At 52.4% G+C, this 16,788-nt stretch overlaps 1 protein-coding gene across 6 annotated transcripts in view; it reads left to right on the top strand.

The window, feature by feature from the left end:
• The window catches only part of Parp6 (poly(ADP-ribose) polymerase family member 6), a 30,578-nt gene extending 16,237 nt beyond the window's left edge, over positions 1-14,341 (top strand). For 3 of the 6 annotated variants that reach the window (XM_048368606.1, XM_048368608.1, XM_048368605.1), the window contains 11 exons: positions 674-799; positions 1,889-1,954; positions 3,687-3,754; positions 5,548-5,596; positions 5,799-5,911; positions 7,131-7,203; positions 7,883-7,952; positions 13,042-13,121; positions 13,422-13,485; positions 13,647-13,731; positions 14,017-14,341. In XM_048368606.1, coding sequence (XP_048224563.1) covers positions 674-799; positions 1,889-1,954; positions 3,687-3,754; positions 5,548-5,596; positions 5,799-5,911; positions 7,131-7,203; positions 7,883-7,952; positions 13,042-13,121; positions 13,422-13,485; positions 13,647-13,731; positions 14,017-14,119 — 897 coding nt within the window. In that variant the 3' untranslated portion in view covers positions 14,120-14,341. Of the gene's footprint in view, positions 1-673; positions 800-1,888; positions 1,955-3,686; positions 3,755-5,547; positions 5,597-5,798; positions 5,912-7,130; positions 7,204-7,882; positions 7,953-13,041; positions 13,122-13,421; positions 13,486-13,646; positions 13,732-14,016 lie in introns of those variants that run through there. The other 3 variants (XM_048368609.1, XM_048368607.1, XR_007214194.1) reach the window with 2 other exon arrangements.
• The last annotated feature ends 2,447 nt before the right edge of the window (positions 14,342-16,788 follow it).

Raw genomic sequence — 16,788 nt, 5'->3', positions numbered from 1 at the left:
GAGTCCAAGGCCCAGTACTGGCCAAAAAAAAAAAAAAAGCAAGTGCATGGCTGGGCACAGTGGCACATACCTGTGGTATAGCTGCTTGAGAGACTGAGACAGGAAGTTTGCTTAAGCCCAGGAGGTGCAATCTCTAGCAAGACCGGGGGAAGCAGAGGAGAGAGGAAAGAGGCAAGAATATCATCAAACTTAAGTATCGAATAGTAGTAACCCCTTTGTACAACCAGTGAAGATAATATAAAATAAATCCCCAAATTCAAATTCAAATATACTCTTCACCAAAAAAAAGTCCTTTATTAGTGAGGAAATGAGATTTGTTTGTGTGCGTGAGGATAAAGTTTTACCTTTTCTTTAATCACTTGGCTATCACCAGACTTTTTTTTTTTTTTTTTTTGCCAGTCCCTGGCTTCCTTTTGCTCAAGGCTAGTACTCTACCATTTAAGCCACAGCACCACTTCCATTTTTTTTCTGCTTATGTAGTGCTGAGGAATCAAACCCAGGGCTTTGTGCATACGAGGCAAGCACTCTACCGCTAAGCCACATTCCCAGCCTCTCACCTGATGTTTTATAATCTTACGTCTTCTAATTTCTAAGTCATAAGCACATTTTCTTAAGAAAAACAGCAGTCAGAAATGCTGGGTACCATGGGTCGCTTTCTTTCCTTCCCCTTCAGGTGGTGGATCTGCTGGTGGCCATGTGTAGAGCAGCTTTGGAGTCTCCTAGAAAGAGCATCATCTTCGAGCCTTACCCCTCTGTGGTGGACCCCACGGACCCCAAGACTCTAGCCTTTAACCCGAAGGTATGGTGCTCAGGAAGAGAGTGAGGGCCGAGGAACAGAAATGGAGAGAGACACAGGTAGACTGGGAGTAAGAAGAAATGAAAGCCTTGTTTTCCGGGAACTCTTGGCATCCTAGGATGTAGCTATTTCAGTGAAGGAGTAGCTGGGTTTGTCAGAAGAAGGGGAGGAAGTTAATATTAATGACATCATGATGGGTGGCAGCAGAGAGGCTTGGATTCCCTCTGAGGGTCTGCTGCTCCTCATTGAGTCTGCTAGGGAAGCCACTCAGCCTCCTGACTTCACTTGCCTTACCTGTTAAGGTGGTAATGTAAAGTACCAGTTCCAGCTCCCCCAGAGAAACAGACACAAGAGGGATGTGTTACATAGATGAATGAATGAATGAATGAATGAGGCTTAAATCCCAGTGGTCGGCCAGCTGAAAGCCATGGAGAACTTGTGTCTCAAGTTCCAATCTAGAGACCTGAGAACCAGGACAGGTTTGAGTTCTGAGAGGCAGTAGGCTCAAGACCCAAGAAAACCCAGTTTTGTAGTTCATTGGTGCCACAATTCAGGAGGAAAACCCTTTCCTTGAGAGGCAGGAGGAGCATCCTTAGACCTTCCATTCTACTTTGGTCTTTGGTTAACTGGATGAAACCCTTCCACATAAGGAGGGCAATCCACTTTACGTGATCTGCTCACTCAGATGTTAATCTGAGCCCCAAAAACGCCTGTGTGAAACAAGCCCAGAAATCACAGTTGATCAACGGCCTAGGTACCCCATGGCTGTCAGGTTGATTCCTCAAGTTAGCCATCACATGTAGACCGTGTATCAAGCACTCTTCTGTGCTCTTCACATGTTACCAGGATATTCAATCCTCAACACCTCTGTGAGAGTGGGCTTGGTTTTGTTGTTTTCATTTGTAAAGGGGCCAGAGTGTAGCTCGGTAATGGAACTCTTATCTGATGTGTGAGGCCCTGGGTTTCATTCCCAGACCACACCCCCCAAAAAGTGAAGTTCAATGGCAAGCATCTGACCCTCCCATTAATCATGTCTTCCTCCCTTCTCTGCTCTTCTTCATCTGGTTCTTCTCTTCCATTAATACTCCACAGAAGAAGAATTATGAGCGGCTTCAGAAAGCTCTGGATAGCGTGATGTCCATCCGGGAGATGACGCAGGTATTCCGCCCTCCGTCCCCTGTCTGCCCTGCTGAGCTGTCCATTGTGCTTGCAGTTAGTGGGGTGAGCTAAGGATTTAGATAAGCTGCTTGTTTCTTTAGAAGTCCCTGTGCAGCCTTCTCACTTCTTGTTCTCTGGTTTCCAGCTCCATACTCTTTACTTTCTGCAATTATTGTCATCCTTGCAGCATTTGTCTCTGCTGCCAGTTGCTTCACGAGTTCATGCCAAGGGCTTTTCCCTAGTGCTGAGGGGTTAGAGAGGTGAGGGAAGGCTTGTGCCTGGGGTTGGGAGGGTGAGGAGTGGGGCTTGGAGGTAGGGATCCAGACCCAGGGCCTGCACCATCTGTCCGACCAAGGGTGGGCGGCTACAGGGAGCAGTGACAGTCCTTTGCCTCGTGGCTGTCCCTCACCAGATTGCCCACCCCTCGTTTGCAGTGCACATGCGTAAACATTCATCTGTACTCACGTCTCCAGGCAGCTCTCTTAGCCGGTGCACTTGGAGAGCTGACAGATGAGTCAGAAGCACTCTGCCCTGTGAACACTTACCTATTCTTTCTAGGACACTGATTTTATTTTATTTTATTTATTTATTTTTTTGGCCAGTCCTGGGCCTTGGACTCAGGGCCTGAGCACTGTCCCTGGTTTCTTCTCGCTCAAGGCTAGCACTCTGCCACCTGAGCCACAGCGCCCCTTCTGGCCGTTTTCCATATATGTGGTGCTGGGGAATCGAACCCAGAGCTTCATGTGTAGGAGGCAAGCGCTCTTGCCACTAGGCCATATTCCCAGCCCCCCGATTTTTTTTGATTTACAGACAACTTTTTAGGGCTGTAGGAATTGCATAAAATGAGGGGATAGGGGCTGGGGATATAGCCTAGTGGCAAGAGTGCCTGCCTCGGATACACGAGGCCCTAGGTTCGATTCCCCAGCACCACATATACAGAAAACGGCCAGAAGCGGCGCTGTGGCTCAAGTGGCAGAGTGCTAGCCTTGAGCGGGAAGAAGCCAGGGACGGTGCTCGGGCCCTGAGTCCAAGGCCCAGGACTGGCCAAAAAAAATAAAATAAAATAAAATAAAATAAAATGAGGGGACCTACATGTTTTATAGGCACTTTTGGTTATTTCTTTCTTTTTTTTTTTTTTTGGCCAGTCCTGGGGCTTGGACTCAGGGCCTGAGCACTGTCCCTGGCTTCTTTTTGCTCAAGGCTAGCACTCTGCCACTTGAGCCACAGCGCCCCTTCTGGCCATTTTCTGCATATGTGGTGCTGTGGAATTGAACCCCGGGCCTCATATATACGAGACAAGCACTCTTGCCACTAGGCCATATCCCCAGCCCCTTCATATTTATTTATTTTTTTATTTTTATTTTTTTTTGCCAGTCCTGGGGCTTGAACTCAGGGCCTGAGCACTGTCCCAGGCTTCTTTTGCTCAAGGCTAGCACTCTGCCACTTGAGCCACAGTGCCACTTCTGGCCATTTTCTATATATGTGGTACTGGGGAATTGAACCCAGGGCTTCATGTATACGAGGCAAGCTCTCTTGCCACTAGGCCATATTCCCAGCCTTTCATATTTATTTCTGAGTCTTCCCAGCTTCTATGAGACTCCTTGAGAGTGGGAACCCCGTGTCCTCTCTTCTCCAGTGGCCCTCAGTGGCGAGTCTGCCGTGGGCCCTGCTAGTCTATGGAAAGTGCAAGTGCTCTTCTCCTAGAGGTGATCTTACAGCCGTTGTTTTACAGGGCTCATACTTGGAAATCAAGAAGCAGATGGACAAGCTGGACCCCCTGGCCCATCCTCTCCTGCAGTGGTACGGCTCAGCCTTCCTGGGGTGGTGGAGAGGGAGGACAGCATGGGCTGGGAAGCCTACACCTCTCGGCAGCAGTTTTTAGCATCCTTTATAATGCGTGGTATGGCTACTCCTGCCTGGACTAACACTGTTGATGGTATGCCTAGCCATGACAGGATCTGAGATCCTCTCAAGAGCTTACAAACTGATGTTGATCTGACATTCTCTTCAAGTGTTCCATGTTTCCAGAAAGGGGTGTGTGTGTGTGTGCGTGTGTGCTGTCCCAGGCCTTGAACTCAGGGCCTTGCACTCTCACTCTGCTTCTTCACTCATGGATAGTGCTCCACCACTTGAACTATGCCTCCAGTCCAGCATTTTGCTGGTTAATTGTGGATGGAGTCTTGAGGACTTTTCTGCACAGTCTGGCTTCAAACTGTGATCCCCAGATGTCAGCCTTCTGAGTCATTAGCATTATAAGGACGAAACAGTGCCTGGCTTATTTAATTTCTTATTGAACAAAAATTAGTTGCATGTGCCATGCAACATGATATTTGGAAATATGTGATGCATCCTGAAGTGGTTCGTTAGAGTTAATTAACATATCATTACCTCACATAGTTATTTCTTGTGATGAGGCACTTAAAATTTACTCTCAGCAACTTTCAAAAATATGTTTTTGGTTTGGGTGTGTGTGTGTGTGTGTGTGTGTGTGGTTTTTATTGGTCATGGGGCTCTACCTCTGGACTTGGGTGCTGTCCCTGAGCTCTTCAGCTCAAGGCTAGTGCTCTACTGCTTTGAGCCACAGCACCATTTCCTGTTTTTTGGGTTTTTTTTTTTTTTGCCCATCCTGGGGCTTGGACCCAGGGCCTGGGCACTGTCCCTGGCTTCTTTTTGCTCAAGGCTAGCACTCTGCCACTTGAGCCACAGCGCCACTTCTGGCCTTTTCTGTTTATGTGATGCTGAGGAATGGAACCCAGGGCTTCGTGTGTACGAGGCAAGCTCTCTACCACTAGGCCATATTCCCAGCCCCATAGTGATTAAATGTAGTCACTACCAGTAAGTTGGAGTGTCTCTCACCTGCAGAAATTAGCAGTTTATTTCAGCCAAGCTTTCCATGCTTCTCTTCCTGCTGTCTCCTGCTAGCTTATTTCCCTCTTCTCCCTCAGCCTTGACCTCAGTACTGATCTGTGCAGCAGCTCCACTCCTCTTAGTACAAGCAGTACCCAAGCATGGACCATGGCGTGGGCTCAGATGAGGCCCACAGCCACCACGGGAGGCAGTGCTCTCTTGCTCAGCCCTGCTGTTCTATGTCGTTGTTCTCTCCTGTCTTCCGTGTCTAGCTGGTCTGTCTCTGGCTCCTCAGAAAGTCCATCCTAGATTCTTCTGCTTCATTCCTTAGCTCAGATAGTAACGTTCCCGCTTTCCCTCCCCATCCCTGAAAACCTTCTGGCTCCCTCTGCACTCAGACACAGTGGCTCCTGAGCCCCAGTTCTGAGTCTGAATCCCAGGTTGTCACCATCCTGTCCTCCAGGTGACTGCTTGTGTGTATTTGTGCCCCGTCCTTCCCTCTCTCCGAATGGAGCAGCTCACTTCATACACGTTCTTCCTCTCACGTATCCCATTACATAACTCCCATCTGACCAGAAGCTGCTCTTGAAAATGTTTATGCACCAGCATCCTCACTCGAAAGGAGTCATACTCAGCCATCACCCGGGTGTGTTACACAACTGACAGCCCAGGAGGCTGCTCGGTCTCCAGGATCAGGGCCAACCGCACACTTACTCAGTCCTTTCGTTTTTTCTGTTTCTTCCCAGGATCATCTCCAGCAACAGGTCACACATTGTCAAACTACCTCTCAGCAGGGTAAGTGATTGAACCAGTGGGGGGGGGGGGGCCCTAAGTTAGCCAACTGCATTTGTACTAGATCTGCTTCGCTCTCTGCCCATCAGCATAGTCTTTAGGCCCTTGCATACTTCCCTTTTTTGGGGTGCTTCCTGTGGCCACCCCTTCCTTCCCTGATCTCCATTTCTGTTCTGTTTTCCTGACCCCACCCCACCCTGGGCAGCAGCTGAAGTTCATGCACACCTCACACCAGTTCCTCCTGCTGAGCAGCCCTCCTGCCAAGGAGGCCCGGTTCCGGACCGCCAAGAAGCTCTACGGCAGCACCTTTGCCTTCCAGTGAGGAGGGGGAAGTGGGGGGCGGGGATCACATGCTGGAGGGGAATGAGTTCAAGTGGTGTGTGCCCATTAAGTACTCAGCACATATTCTATACACTGCTATTGAGGCCCAGCTTATGCATATGACACATCTCTCAAGCTGCCTGGGATGCAATAGAAGAGAAACATTTTCATATAAAAAGGTATGGTTGGAGGAATAGGAAACGTACGATTCATGTCTGATTGTGAGAGGAAGGAGAAAAAGGCCTGAAGGGTAGCTTGAAGGAGTGTTAGTACTCTCGTCTTCTTTTTTTTCTTTTTTTGCCAGTCCTTGGACTTGAACTCAGGGCCTGAGCACTGTCCATAGCTTCTTTTTGCTCAAGGCTAGCACTCTACCACTTGAGCCACAGTGTCACTTCTGGCTTTTTCTATATATGTGGTGCTGAGGAATCGAACCTTAGGGCTTCATGTATATGAGGCAAGTACTCTACCACTAGGCCATATTCCCAGCCCAGTACTCTCTTCTTAAGATAGACTGAGAGGGCTGGGGATATAGCCTAGTGGCAAGAGTGCCTGCCTCGGATACACGAGGCCCTAGGTTCGATTCCCCAGCACCACATATACAGAAAACAGCCAGAAGTGGCGCTGTGGCTCAAGTGGCAGAGTGCTAGCCTTGAGCGGGAAGAAGCCAGGGACAGTGCTCAGGCCCTGAGTCCAAGGCCCAGGACTGGCCAAAAAAAAAAAAAAAAAAAAAAAAGATAGACTGAGATTGGGCTGGGAAGGTGACTTAGTGGTAGAGTGCTTGTCTAGCATGTATGAAGCCCTGGGTTTGATTCCTCATTGCCACATAAACAGAAAGAGCCAGAGTGGCGTTGTGGCTCAAGTGATAGAGTGCTAGCCTTGAGCAAATGAAGCTCAGGGACAATGCCTGGGTCTTGAGTTCAAGCCTCAGGACTGGCAATAAGAAATTTAAAAAAGGTAGACTGTGATGTCTTCCTCAGGCCACAGAAGTGAGTCTCAGTGAGTCTGTTGAGTTTGAGATGAACTTGCAGAATTTGAAATACGGGAGAATAGGGCAAACACACATACTACAGCATCACCTGAGGACAGGCCTGCAATGAAGCTGGAAGACACACACACACACACACACACACACCACCACCACCACCACCACCCCCCAGCAGAGAGCCTGGCTGCCCTATGCACTGGAAGAGACATGGATTGTTCCTCTGCCTTACAGTGGGTCCCACATTGAGAACTGGCATTCCATCCTGCGCAATGGGCTGGTGAATGCATCCTACACCAAGCTGCAGGTGAGGCTGTCCCCTTTCCCCGCTCTCCTCTCCTGCCCTCTCAGTGGGGGAGGCTGCATTGGGAAGCTGTTTTTGCCTCAGTTTCCTCCCACCTCTCTTGTCTGGGAGCTTCCCTGGGTGGACATTGGAATTGTACTTTTAGAATGAATGTGGCTGCCTTGGACGGGAACTTAGGGGGTGGGAACATCTCGGTAGGCAGGGAGGCAGAGCTGCTGATTGCAGCCCCTGGGATGCATTAACCTACTTGGTAGACAGACAGCACACTTCAGGCTTACTGCCTTTCTAGGAGTTGGAATGAGAACGGTTCCTTTGACCTGAGAGAGATGGGGAGTGGTTGTTCCCCTTCCCAGCTGCCTCTTCTGTAATTCTTCTGTTTGGGGACTCCGCATCTCTACCAAGGCCTCCCACTGGAATATGGGTGCTGAGCAAGTAACTGAGCGGCTCTGCCCCTCCCCCCACCCAGCTCACCAAAGCATTAACCGGTAGCATTTCATGAGCAGCGTAACCTCAGTCTGCTTCTTAGCCAGTCAGCTCTCCAGGAGTAGGCACCCAGCGCTATGGCAATGAGTAGAAGGTAGCTAGATGGAGGGACAGAGGACTGGCTAAGCCTTGTCCATGCCTGGTGTATGTCCATGGGAGGGCCCAGGCTCATGTGTCCATCCTGGTGTTTTCCCGCAAGCTGCATGGAGCAGCCTATGGCAAAGGCATCTACCTGAGCCCCATCTCCAGTATTTCCTTTGGATACTCAGGTAAGAAACACGCTCTGTCCTGCCACCTTGACTCTGCTTACATTACATCCATTTGTGAACACGTGATCTGTGCTGTCCCCTCCCATCATGGGCACTGGGTCTCCGTCCACCCTCCCCAGTCATGGATTCCTTATCTCCTCCTACTTCCTTTCCTGACAAATGGAGATTCCTTAGGAGGTGCTTGCTTAGAAGAGTGGATTTGTACAGGGCAGGGCAGGGATGGCTGAAGGAGTAGCTGGGAAGTGGGACAGCTGCAGAGCGCGTGTGTCTGAATATCTGTGGGAGTGAGTACATTGGGCTCAGGTCCCTGCGTGCACCTGCATTTCCGGAGACGCTCCCAGCCACCATTCCACTGTTCTCAAAAGTTCCATCAAGTGCAGGAAGAAACATTTTGTTCCACAAACAAGAATCAGGTCTTGAGTGCCCTGGGCAGGGCGCTCAGGAAAGGGGTCTGGTGTGGACTTCTTCAGTGCCATGTCCACGCTCCTTCAGGTCTGTGCTCCTCTCTGTCTGCTTTTGTTCTTCACCACAGTCTTGGTTTAAGAGATTACCATCATGTACTTGCATGTCTACTTGATAAAGGTAATTCATTGTTCTGGATCCTTAGCAAGCTATGCATGCTTGGTGTCCATGCTTGTAATCCCAGCTCTTGAAGCGGCTCAGACAGGAGGATCAAGGAATAAGGCCAGCTTGGTAAGTTAGTGAGGGCCTATCTCAAATGTAGAAAAAGACTGGCAGCCAGGCACTGATGGCTCTCATCGCTCATCCTCGCTACTCGGGGAAGTGAGATCTGAAGGATCACAGTTCAAGACCAGCCAAGGCTGGGCCCTGGTGGCTGCTCAGGGAGATCTGAGGTTGCCAGCCTGGGCAGAAAAGTCCCAGTGAGCCCCTCATTTCCCATAAACTACTCAGAAAAAGCCGGAAGTGGCGCTGTGTGGCTCAAGTGGTAGAGGGCTAGCCTTGAGAAAAAGAAGCTTAGGAACAGTGCTCAGGCCTTGAGTTCAAGCCCCAGGACCAGCATAAAAAAAAACAACCAGCCCAGGCAAAAAAAGTGTATGAGACCTCATCTCCAAAACAACCAGCAGCTGGCTATCGGTGGCTCACGCCTGTAATCCTAACTAGAGTGCTAGCCTTGAGCAAGAAAGCTCAGGGACAGTGCCCAGGCCCCAAGTTCAAGCCTCACGAGTTGCAAGAAAGGAAGGAAGGGAGGGGGGAAGTGGGGGCGGGAGGAAGGAAGGCAAGGAGTCCTGCCCTGCCTGGATTTAGGTAAAGTGATCTTTGTTGCCTGAGGGGCTGTCACTTGTTACACCTTTTTGGAGAGCAGTTTGATGCCATTTCCTTCCTGCCACTCAAGAGTTGACTGCCGTGGCTTTGGCAATGCTGTCCCGTGCACCATTGCTACCCGTGCACCAGCACGGGGTGGGAATGCTCACCACAGTGCTGCCAGCAGCACTGGGAGCAGCGCGGGCACTCCTGAGCACACTGCTGCAGCGGGCAGTTGAGGTAGTTGAGCGATGGATTTCATCAGAAGGAATGACACCAGTGGCATGCTGCAACAGCATGAACAAATTCTAGGAATCCTGACTGAAGCTAGTGCTGGTGGCCCTCACCCGTAATCCAAACTACCCTGGAAGGCCAAGATCTGAGGATTATGTTTTGAAGCCTGCCCAATGAGACTCTTAACTCTAATTATAATCCTGAAAAACCGCTGAGGCTCAGGCTTCAGCAAAAAAGCTCAGGGACAGAACTGAGTTCAAGCTCTAGCACCAGCACGAAAAAGGAAAGCAGGCAAATAATAACTGGCCAGAGCACTTGCTTAACATGCATGAAGTTCAGGACAGCAGTGCTCTTAGAGGTCATTCAGACTTGCACTTCTTGGATTGGGTCTCTAGCAATTGTCCTTTAGGAAGTAATAATGTGTCATCAAATTAACATGATTGACTCACAGGAAGTTGGCCAGTCCATGTTTGTTGAGTGTGTGAATGAGTCAGTCGGCCCTGTGCTTCTGGTCAAAGTGAAGGAGGCAGGCTTCTCTCCTGGGCTTCTCTCGGGTTCCTCATGTCGGTCCCGGCCCTAGCATTCCTCTGATTCAGCTCTGCCTCTCAGTATGGGGCTTCCTATGGCTCTTAGTAGCCACAAGGTTCATCCTTTCTGAGTTCCTCCATTCCTTCCCTCTCCTCCCCTCTTCCACCACCAGTCTTGTTCATCAGTAAGTGCCTGGATACCTTTAGTATGCCCATGGGCTTCTTGTCTTCCCTCCACACATCACGGATGACATAAACACCTCATATGAACCGTCCTCCCTTTCAAACAGGCATAACCACAGATCAGAAATTCCATAGGATTTTTACTATCCACGTTAGCTCATCTAGCCCAGTTCCTTATTACTTTTCAGATAAGCTGATTGACAGCAGGTTAAATTGCTTCCTCAAGGTCCAGCTCTGAGTAGCAGAGCCATGACGAATCCATGTCTCCTAATGTCTAGGCCAGTGTTCCCACTATGGGCTGGTGGAGGAGGCTTTGGGTGAACCACAGTCTCTGAGGTCCCCCTCTCAGTGAGGTTAGAATCTGCATCACTTTGGAAGGGATGTGTGCACATGTCCCACTTCCTGCAGTTAGGCTGGCATCTGACCATCTGGCTCGTGTTTCCTTCCCTTCTGTCCCGGTCCTCTGTGTTTTCTTCCTTGGGGGTGGAGACTAGCATAAATTTGACCAATGGATGCACCGCTGACTTGGCCAAACTGCCTGGAGGAAGGAGTTGGCGACTTCCATCTGTGTAGGGACTTGTAACTGGACACCAAGTGTGTAGAGGTGGTTCTAGCTGCCATGTCCCCAGGGTCTGGCCCCACACAGGGACAGAGTGACAGTACAGATGAGACGAGACAGTGGAAAGGATTGCCGTGGGATAAGATTCTGTTCTGTCTCAAGTGTTTACATCCCACCCACAAAGCAGAATGTTCTGCCTTATCTCCCATCTGCCACCTCCAGTAGAACGTGATGGAAATTTCTCTCCAAATCCTGAGAAAGTTGTGATGGGTGGATGCAAGTGTCTGCCCTATAGGAAGAAGGAGTTGGCACTGGCGCCGGGAGACTTCCCCGTGACCTCCTTTTTGTTCAGACTGGGAGTCTGTCCTGGGGTCCGGTGTGAGAGCGTGGGCAGGTGGCGTGGTGAGTGGAGTGGACTCCAGCAGATGTCATCCACCACTGCACCATGCTGTCGGGACTGCAGGGATCGGAGCCCAGTGGAGCTAGTAGTAATAGAAGTTGTTGTCGGGCACTAGTGGCTCATGCCTGTAATTCCAGCTACTTCTTAGATCCACAGGATTGTGGTGGGAAGATAGGCAGGGTAGGAAAATCTTCAATTCTGTGTGTGTGTGTGTGTGTGTGTGCGTGCGTGTGCACGTGTGTGCACGTGCCCGTCCGTCCTTGGGCTTGAACTCAGGTCCTGGGTGCTGTCCATGAGCTCTTTTGGCTCAGGATAACATTGTACCACTTGAGCCACGCACAGTTCCACTGCCAGATTTTTGGTGGTTAATTGGAGATAGTAAGAGTCTCATGGCCTTTCCTGCCTAGACTGGCTTTGAACCTTGTTCCTCAGACCTCAGCCTCCCGAGTAGCCAGTGAGGCCTGTGGTACCCAGCTTTGGTTCTTCATTTAACTAGCAAAAAACACTACGCTGGAAGCTTGGCTCAATTGGAGGGCCAGTAAGTAGACGAGGGTTCGAGTTGGAGCCCCAGTTCCTGCACAAGAAGATCAAATGTAAGGAGAGAATTGTGTGGTGGAATGATGAGGCTGGATTGCTTGTGGCCCCAGATGGCCTCCTGTCCCTCTCCATTCACCTCCCTCTGGGCCACACCCCGCCCCGTCCCACGCACTCCCCCCCCCCCCCCACCTGGCAGGTGAGATGAGGCCTGTGCAGGCCGAAGTCCTGCCGTCGGGTCAGGGAGGCTGCCAGGTGCTGAGCGGGTCTGATCAAGGAAGCTGCAGGTTGAGTGCGAGTGTGTGTGCTAGAACAGGCTTTCCCGTGTGAGGTGGCGCCGACGTAGCGTGTAGACAGCGCGGACATCCCGGGGGCTGGCGGCTCTTCCTCTAGTCTGGGAGGCCGAGGGTGAAGGTGCTGGAATGGAAGGGAAAGCGGGTGGAGTCGTCAGGAGTTTGGCGTCGTGGAAGTACCCTGCTTCTCCTTTCCTCTTCAGGGACTGCCCGGCTTTTCTTATCTGGCTTCCCTGCCTGGCCGGCTTCCCTCTTCACTCATGTCTCAGCCTGGCAGTTGGTCCTGAGGTGTGCATGGCCACTCACCAGCCAGTCTCCTGCCGCATGGCACTCGCCACTGCCACTCCCTGTCTGAGCCTCGGCTGTGTCCACAGCCCCTCTGGCCGCTCCTCCGCGGCCTTCAACGCTTCCCCACTAGCTCCTTCCTGTCCTGAAGCACTAAGCCCCATGGTGGCAGGACATGGTCTTGGAGCCCTGGGCTAGCCTAGCCTCCACCTGGGCTCCTTCTCTCCTCGTGCTCTCCCATCTCCACCTGGGCTAGCCTCCTCCCCTTCTTTCCTTCGTGCTCTCCCATCTCCACCTGGGCTAGCCTCCTCCCCTTCTTTCCTTCGTGCTCCCACCCTTCTTACCATACTACATGGTCATTGCTTGTTCCTTGCCTGTAATCTCCACCAGACTAAATCTTTTGTGGGCATGAAAATGCCATTTGTTTTATTCACCACTGTGTCACCAAGCCTCTCTAGCTCTGTGTCTGGCACATTGCGGGCACCTCAGCAAATACTTGATAAAGAAATGGGGGAGTGAACCTGGGGGCGCCTGTGGCTCACACCTGTCGTCCTAGCTACTCTGGAGGCTGAGATCTGAGGACCGTGGATTGAAGCCAGCCCGGGCGGGAAAGTCCATGACACTCTTCTCTCCAGTGAACCACCAAAAAGCCAGAAGTGGCACTGTGGCTCAAGTGATAGAGTGCTAGCCTTGAGCAGAAAAACTCAGGGATAGTGCCCAGGCCCTGAGTTCAAGCCCGGGGATCAGCACACAAAAAAAAAGAAAGAAAACAAAGAAATGGGTGAACGAAGAGTTCGTTATTCTGTGACAGGAATGGGAAAAGGACAGCACAGGATGCCCTCCAAGGACGAGCTGGTGCAGAGGTACAACCGGATGAACACCATCCCCCAGGTACAACTTGCCGGCCCCTCCCTGAGCTAGTTTAAGCTGCCAAGACGGGTGGAGCTGGGGCGATCGTAGGTGATTCCAGGGAATCGGCTAGGTCCCAGGTGAACCCACTTCTCAAGTCACGTGTGGTCCCCTGCTAAGAGGAAAGGGGAACGAGGCAAGCCCTGAGCCCATCCAGTCTGATAGGTATGAACAGATTTTTGGAGGGCAGCCGGGAGCTCAAGAGACCAGCACCCGTTAATGTCTTCAGGGAAAGCTCTAGTGTTCTGCCTGGTTCTGCCCTCCTTTACTTGCCTCCTGCAGACCCGATCCATTCAGTCAAGGTTCCTGCAGAGTCGGAATCTAAACTGTATAGCACTTTGCGAAGGTAAGTGGGCCCATTGCTCAGCGAGGTCCTGTTTTGGGGGATCCTCAACACGGATTTCTGATGCATCTCTGGGTGGACCTGAGGTGCTTTGAAGCCTCCTCGTTTCCCCGCCGGGGCTGAGTTACATGTCTTGTCATCTGTGCCGCCCCTCCCCGCTCCAGTGATCACATCTAAGGACCTCCAGAAGCATGGCAACATCTGGGTATGCCCTGTGTCCGACCATGTCTGCACACGGTTCTTCTTTGTGTAAGCCTGGGAGGGGCCCTGGGGGCTGCTGGAGGGAGGGTGGGAAAAGCCGCCTCTGTGCTCAGAGACTTGGCTTCTGTCATCCGAGTGGTGCTGGTGCTGGAGATGAGACCAGATGGCTGGGGGCCGCGTAGAAGCCGCCAGCTACACAGAATCCTTCCACTCAGGAAAAGGCTCAACTGTGGGGGTGGGATGGTTGGTTGCACCTTGTCGACAGTGCCCTGTGCTGACATGACTCTTGTGCTGCTCTCCCGCATCTGCTCACATTCGCCTTGTCTTTGACAGATATGAGGATGGTCAGGTGGGCGATGCCAACATTAACACTCAGGACCCCAAGATACAGAAGGAGATCATGCGTGTGATCGGAACTCAGGTTTACACAAACTGAGGGCCCCGCCCTCTGCCACCCTGTTCCCCAGGGCTCAGGAGCAGCAGGGGAGGCCGCCCTGAGGGGCCGTAACCGTGGGGCAGGAAGGCTGGTGGAGACTGACCCAGGATCCACGTCACGCCACGCGTGGAAGGCCCAGACTGACTCCAGTCCCTGACTCGCCCACTTGACTTCACCCTGTTTGTAAATAAAACAATAAAATGGAAGGTGCTGTGGCCTGGATATGATCACTGTGGTTTGAACACCTGCGCCAGGGTCTCAGGGGTCGGGGTGGGGGTGGGGTGGTATGTCCTGAAATCGGTTGGTTGTGCTTCATAGAGTGTTGTACTCTGCAATTTATTTTTTTTTTCTTTCACTGCTTATTACTGGAGCTTGAAGTCGAGACCTCATGCTTGCTTGGCTTGCCCATTGCCACTCGAGCCATGCCTCCAGTTTGGCATCTTGCTGGTTAATTAGAATTAGAGTCCCATGGACTTTCCTGCCCAGGCTGGCTTCAAACTGTGATCCTCCGATCTCAGGCTCTTGAGTAGCTGGCACTGCAGGTTTGCACAGATCGTGGTTGAGGTAGGATAACGCGCTTGCACTGGTGTGTGTGCTCTCGCCCTGGCGTGCCCCTAGATACCACGCCTGGCTTCCCCCCACCCAGATGGAATCTCCCAGACTTTTCAGCCGCTCTGGCCGCACAGCGATGTTGCTGATCATTGTAGCTGATAAAGTCTAAAGGTGAGGTGAAACAAATCTAAACCTCACAAACACAAGAATGCCTTCATTGTCTGGCAGCTTGCTGGGCCGGACCGCCGTGAGTTTCCTCCTCCAGCCTGGAGGGGGCATTGAGGCCGGGCTGACCCGGGAGGAGGCCTGGTGGGAGCTGCAGGCCCATTCTTCAAGGGCTCTTGCACATGCAGGTGGGCTGGGGCTCCTGGACTCGGCCCCCTGGCTTCGCATAGACCTGGACATGCTGCTCTAGGGATGGAGTCAGGAGAGGAACTCACTTAGTTCCAGCTGGAGTAGATGGCCGTGATTTCTGGACTAAGGACTCGAGATGTCTGGGTTTAACCTTCCCTTCCTTGCTCCTCTGGTACTTTTCCACACAGGCTGGGTGTGGCTGTGACTCAGGTTGTGGGGAGGATGTGGCCATCTTGGGGAGGAGCCTCTGCCGGGGCTCTGGTTGAGGGGGGCAGGAGGCAGCTGCTGAGTCATTTCTTGGTTGAATGTGCCAGCTTGGGGGATGGTTTGGATGGACATTGTGGGGGGGGGTGTCTTGGTTTCTGGGAGCACGGGAGGCCCTGGGGCCGTGGGAATAAGGTGGGCTCGGGCTTCTTTGAAGAGGCAGCCCCCCGCCTTGGAGCACAGCACTGCCCACCCCCCCCAGTGGCAGGAGATGCCACCGGAAACGAAGGCGTCGCCAGGTCCTCGTGTCCTGGGTGTCCTTGGAGCGAGTGGGCCACAGCCGTGGGTGGGTGGGTGCTCAGCACAGCAGGAGGAATTCCCTGGCAGAGCAGCACAGGGTCTGGTCCTCCTCCCCCCACCCCGCGCTGGGGAAGCTTAGGCCTCGGCCCGTCCTTGGGATGGGTGCTCCCGGAGGACAAGGCCTTCCCCATCCCATGTGCACCGAGGAGCCTGGGCTAGGGGAAAGGACAGCACCCGCCTCCCCGGAGGCAAAGACTGTAGGAGGTCACATGGGGTGACAAGGTCACCTTGGCAGCGGCAGTTCTTCCGGGCTGGTGCTTCCTGCTTTCCTCTGTGGCACCAGAGCCTGGGAACGCAGAACCTGCGTGCACGAAGGCGTTCTGAAAACCCAGCCTTTGTTTCCTGCAGGGATCCCCCCCCCCTGCTCGTCTACCCCAGTCCTCACCCACACTCAAGTGTGGCTCAATTGTCTTCTCCATGGAGCCCCCCTTCTCCGCTTCCCCGACTCCAGAAGGCCTGCATTCCCTTTGGGGCAGCATTTCTGGGAGCTCTGAGCTTTGGGGAGTCTCCTGTTCTAGCTCTAGGGAGGGCGCGCAAAGCCTGGGCTAGCGTCTCTGCCTTAAAGCTGACAGGCCCAGGCCACACCATCAAGCTTGTCTTGGGGCTCCCAGATGGCGTCCATGTGCCCTTACACACTCACCCCGGCCCACAAGAACTCCGGTTGAACCGCTCCACTTCAGGTCCTGTGCCTCTGAGGCCAAGGGTGGAACACAGAGCAATGTAAAGCCCACTGTCCGGAAGCCAGCAGCTCCCCGACCATCGGGCCCAGTCAGGACCCTGCAGGTGCTTGCTTTAGGGTGAAGGGCAAGCTTGAATTCAGAAGGGACACCCCTCCTAGACCAGTCAGTCAGGGCCTTCACCTACAGGCACGAGGTCAAACTTCACCCTACAGACTAGGAATTGTCCTCAGTCCCCTGTCTGTCCATCCCCCCAAGCTAGGGCCTTGGGCTTGGAGCTTGTTAAGGAAAGTATCATCTTCCTATCATCTGAAACACATCTGCAGCCCCTCTGTCTGCTTGTCTTGCCAGTACTGGGGTTTGAACTCCCAGCTTGCTGGGCAGGGCCCCTCATCCCATTTTGTGTGTCTGAGGGGTCACTTCCAGCTGCTCAGTCCTTCCTCCTCTGGAGCGGCTGGACTCAGACATGTCGACCCCCTGGCTCGGCTCTTCCTTTTGAAGGAGCTGGGTTCCTGTACTTTA

Source organism: Perognathus longimembris, chromosome 20 (genome assembly GCF_023159225.1).
Source record: "Perognathus longimembris pacificus isolate PPM17 chromosome 20, ASM2315922v1, whole genome shotgun sequence".
NCBI lineage: Eukaryota > Metazoa > Chordata > Mammalia > Rodentia > Heteromyidae > Perognathus > Perognathus longimembris.
Note: the sequence above shows the minus strand (reverse complement) of the source record. Positions and strands in the feature narration are given on the sequence as shown.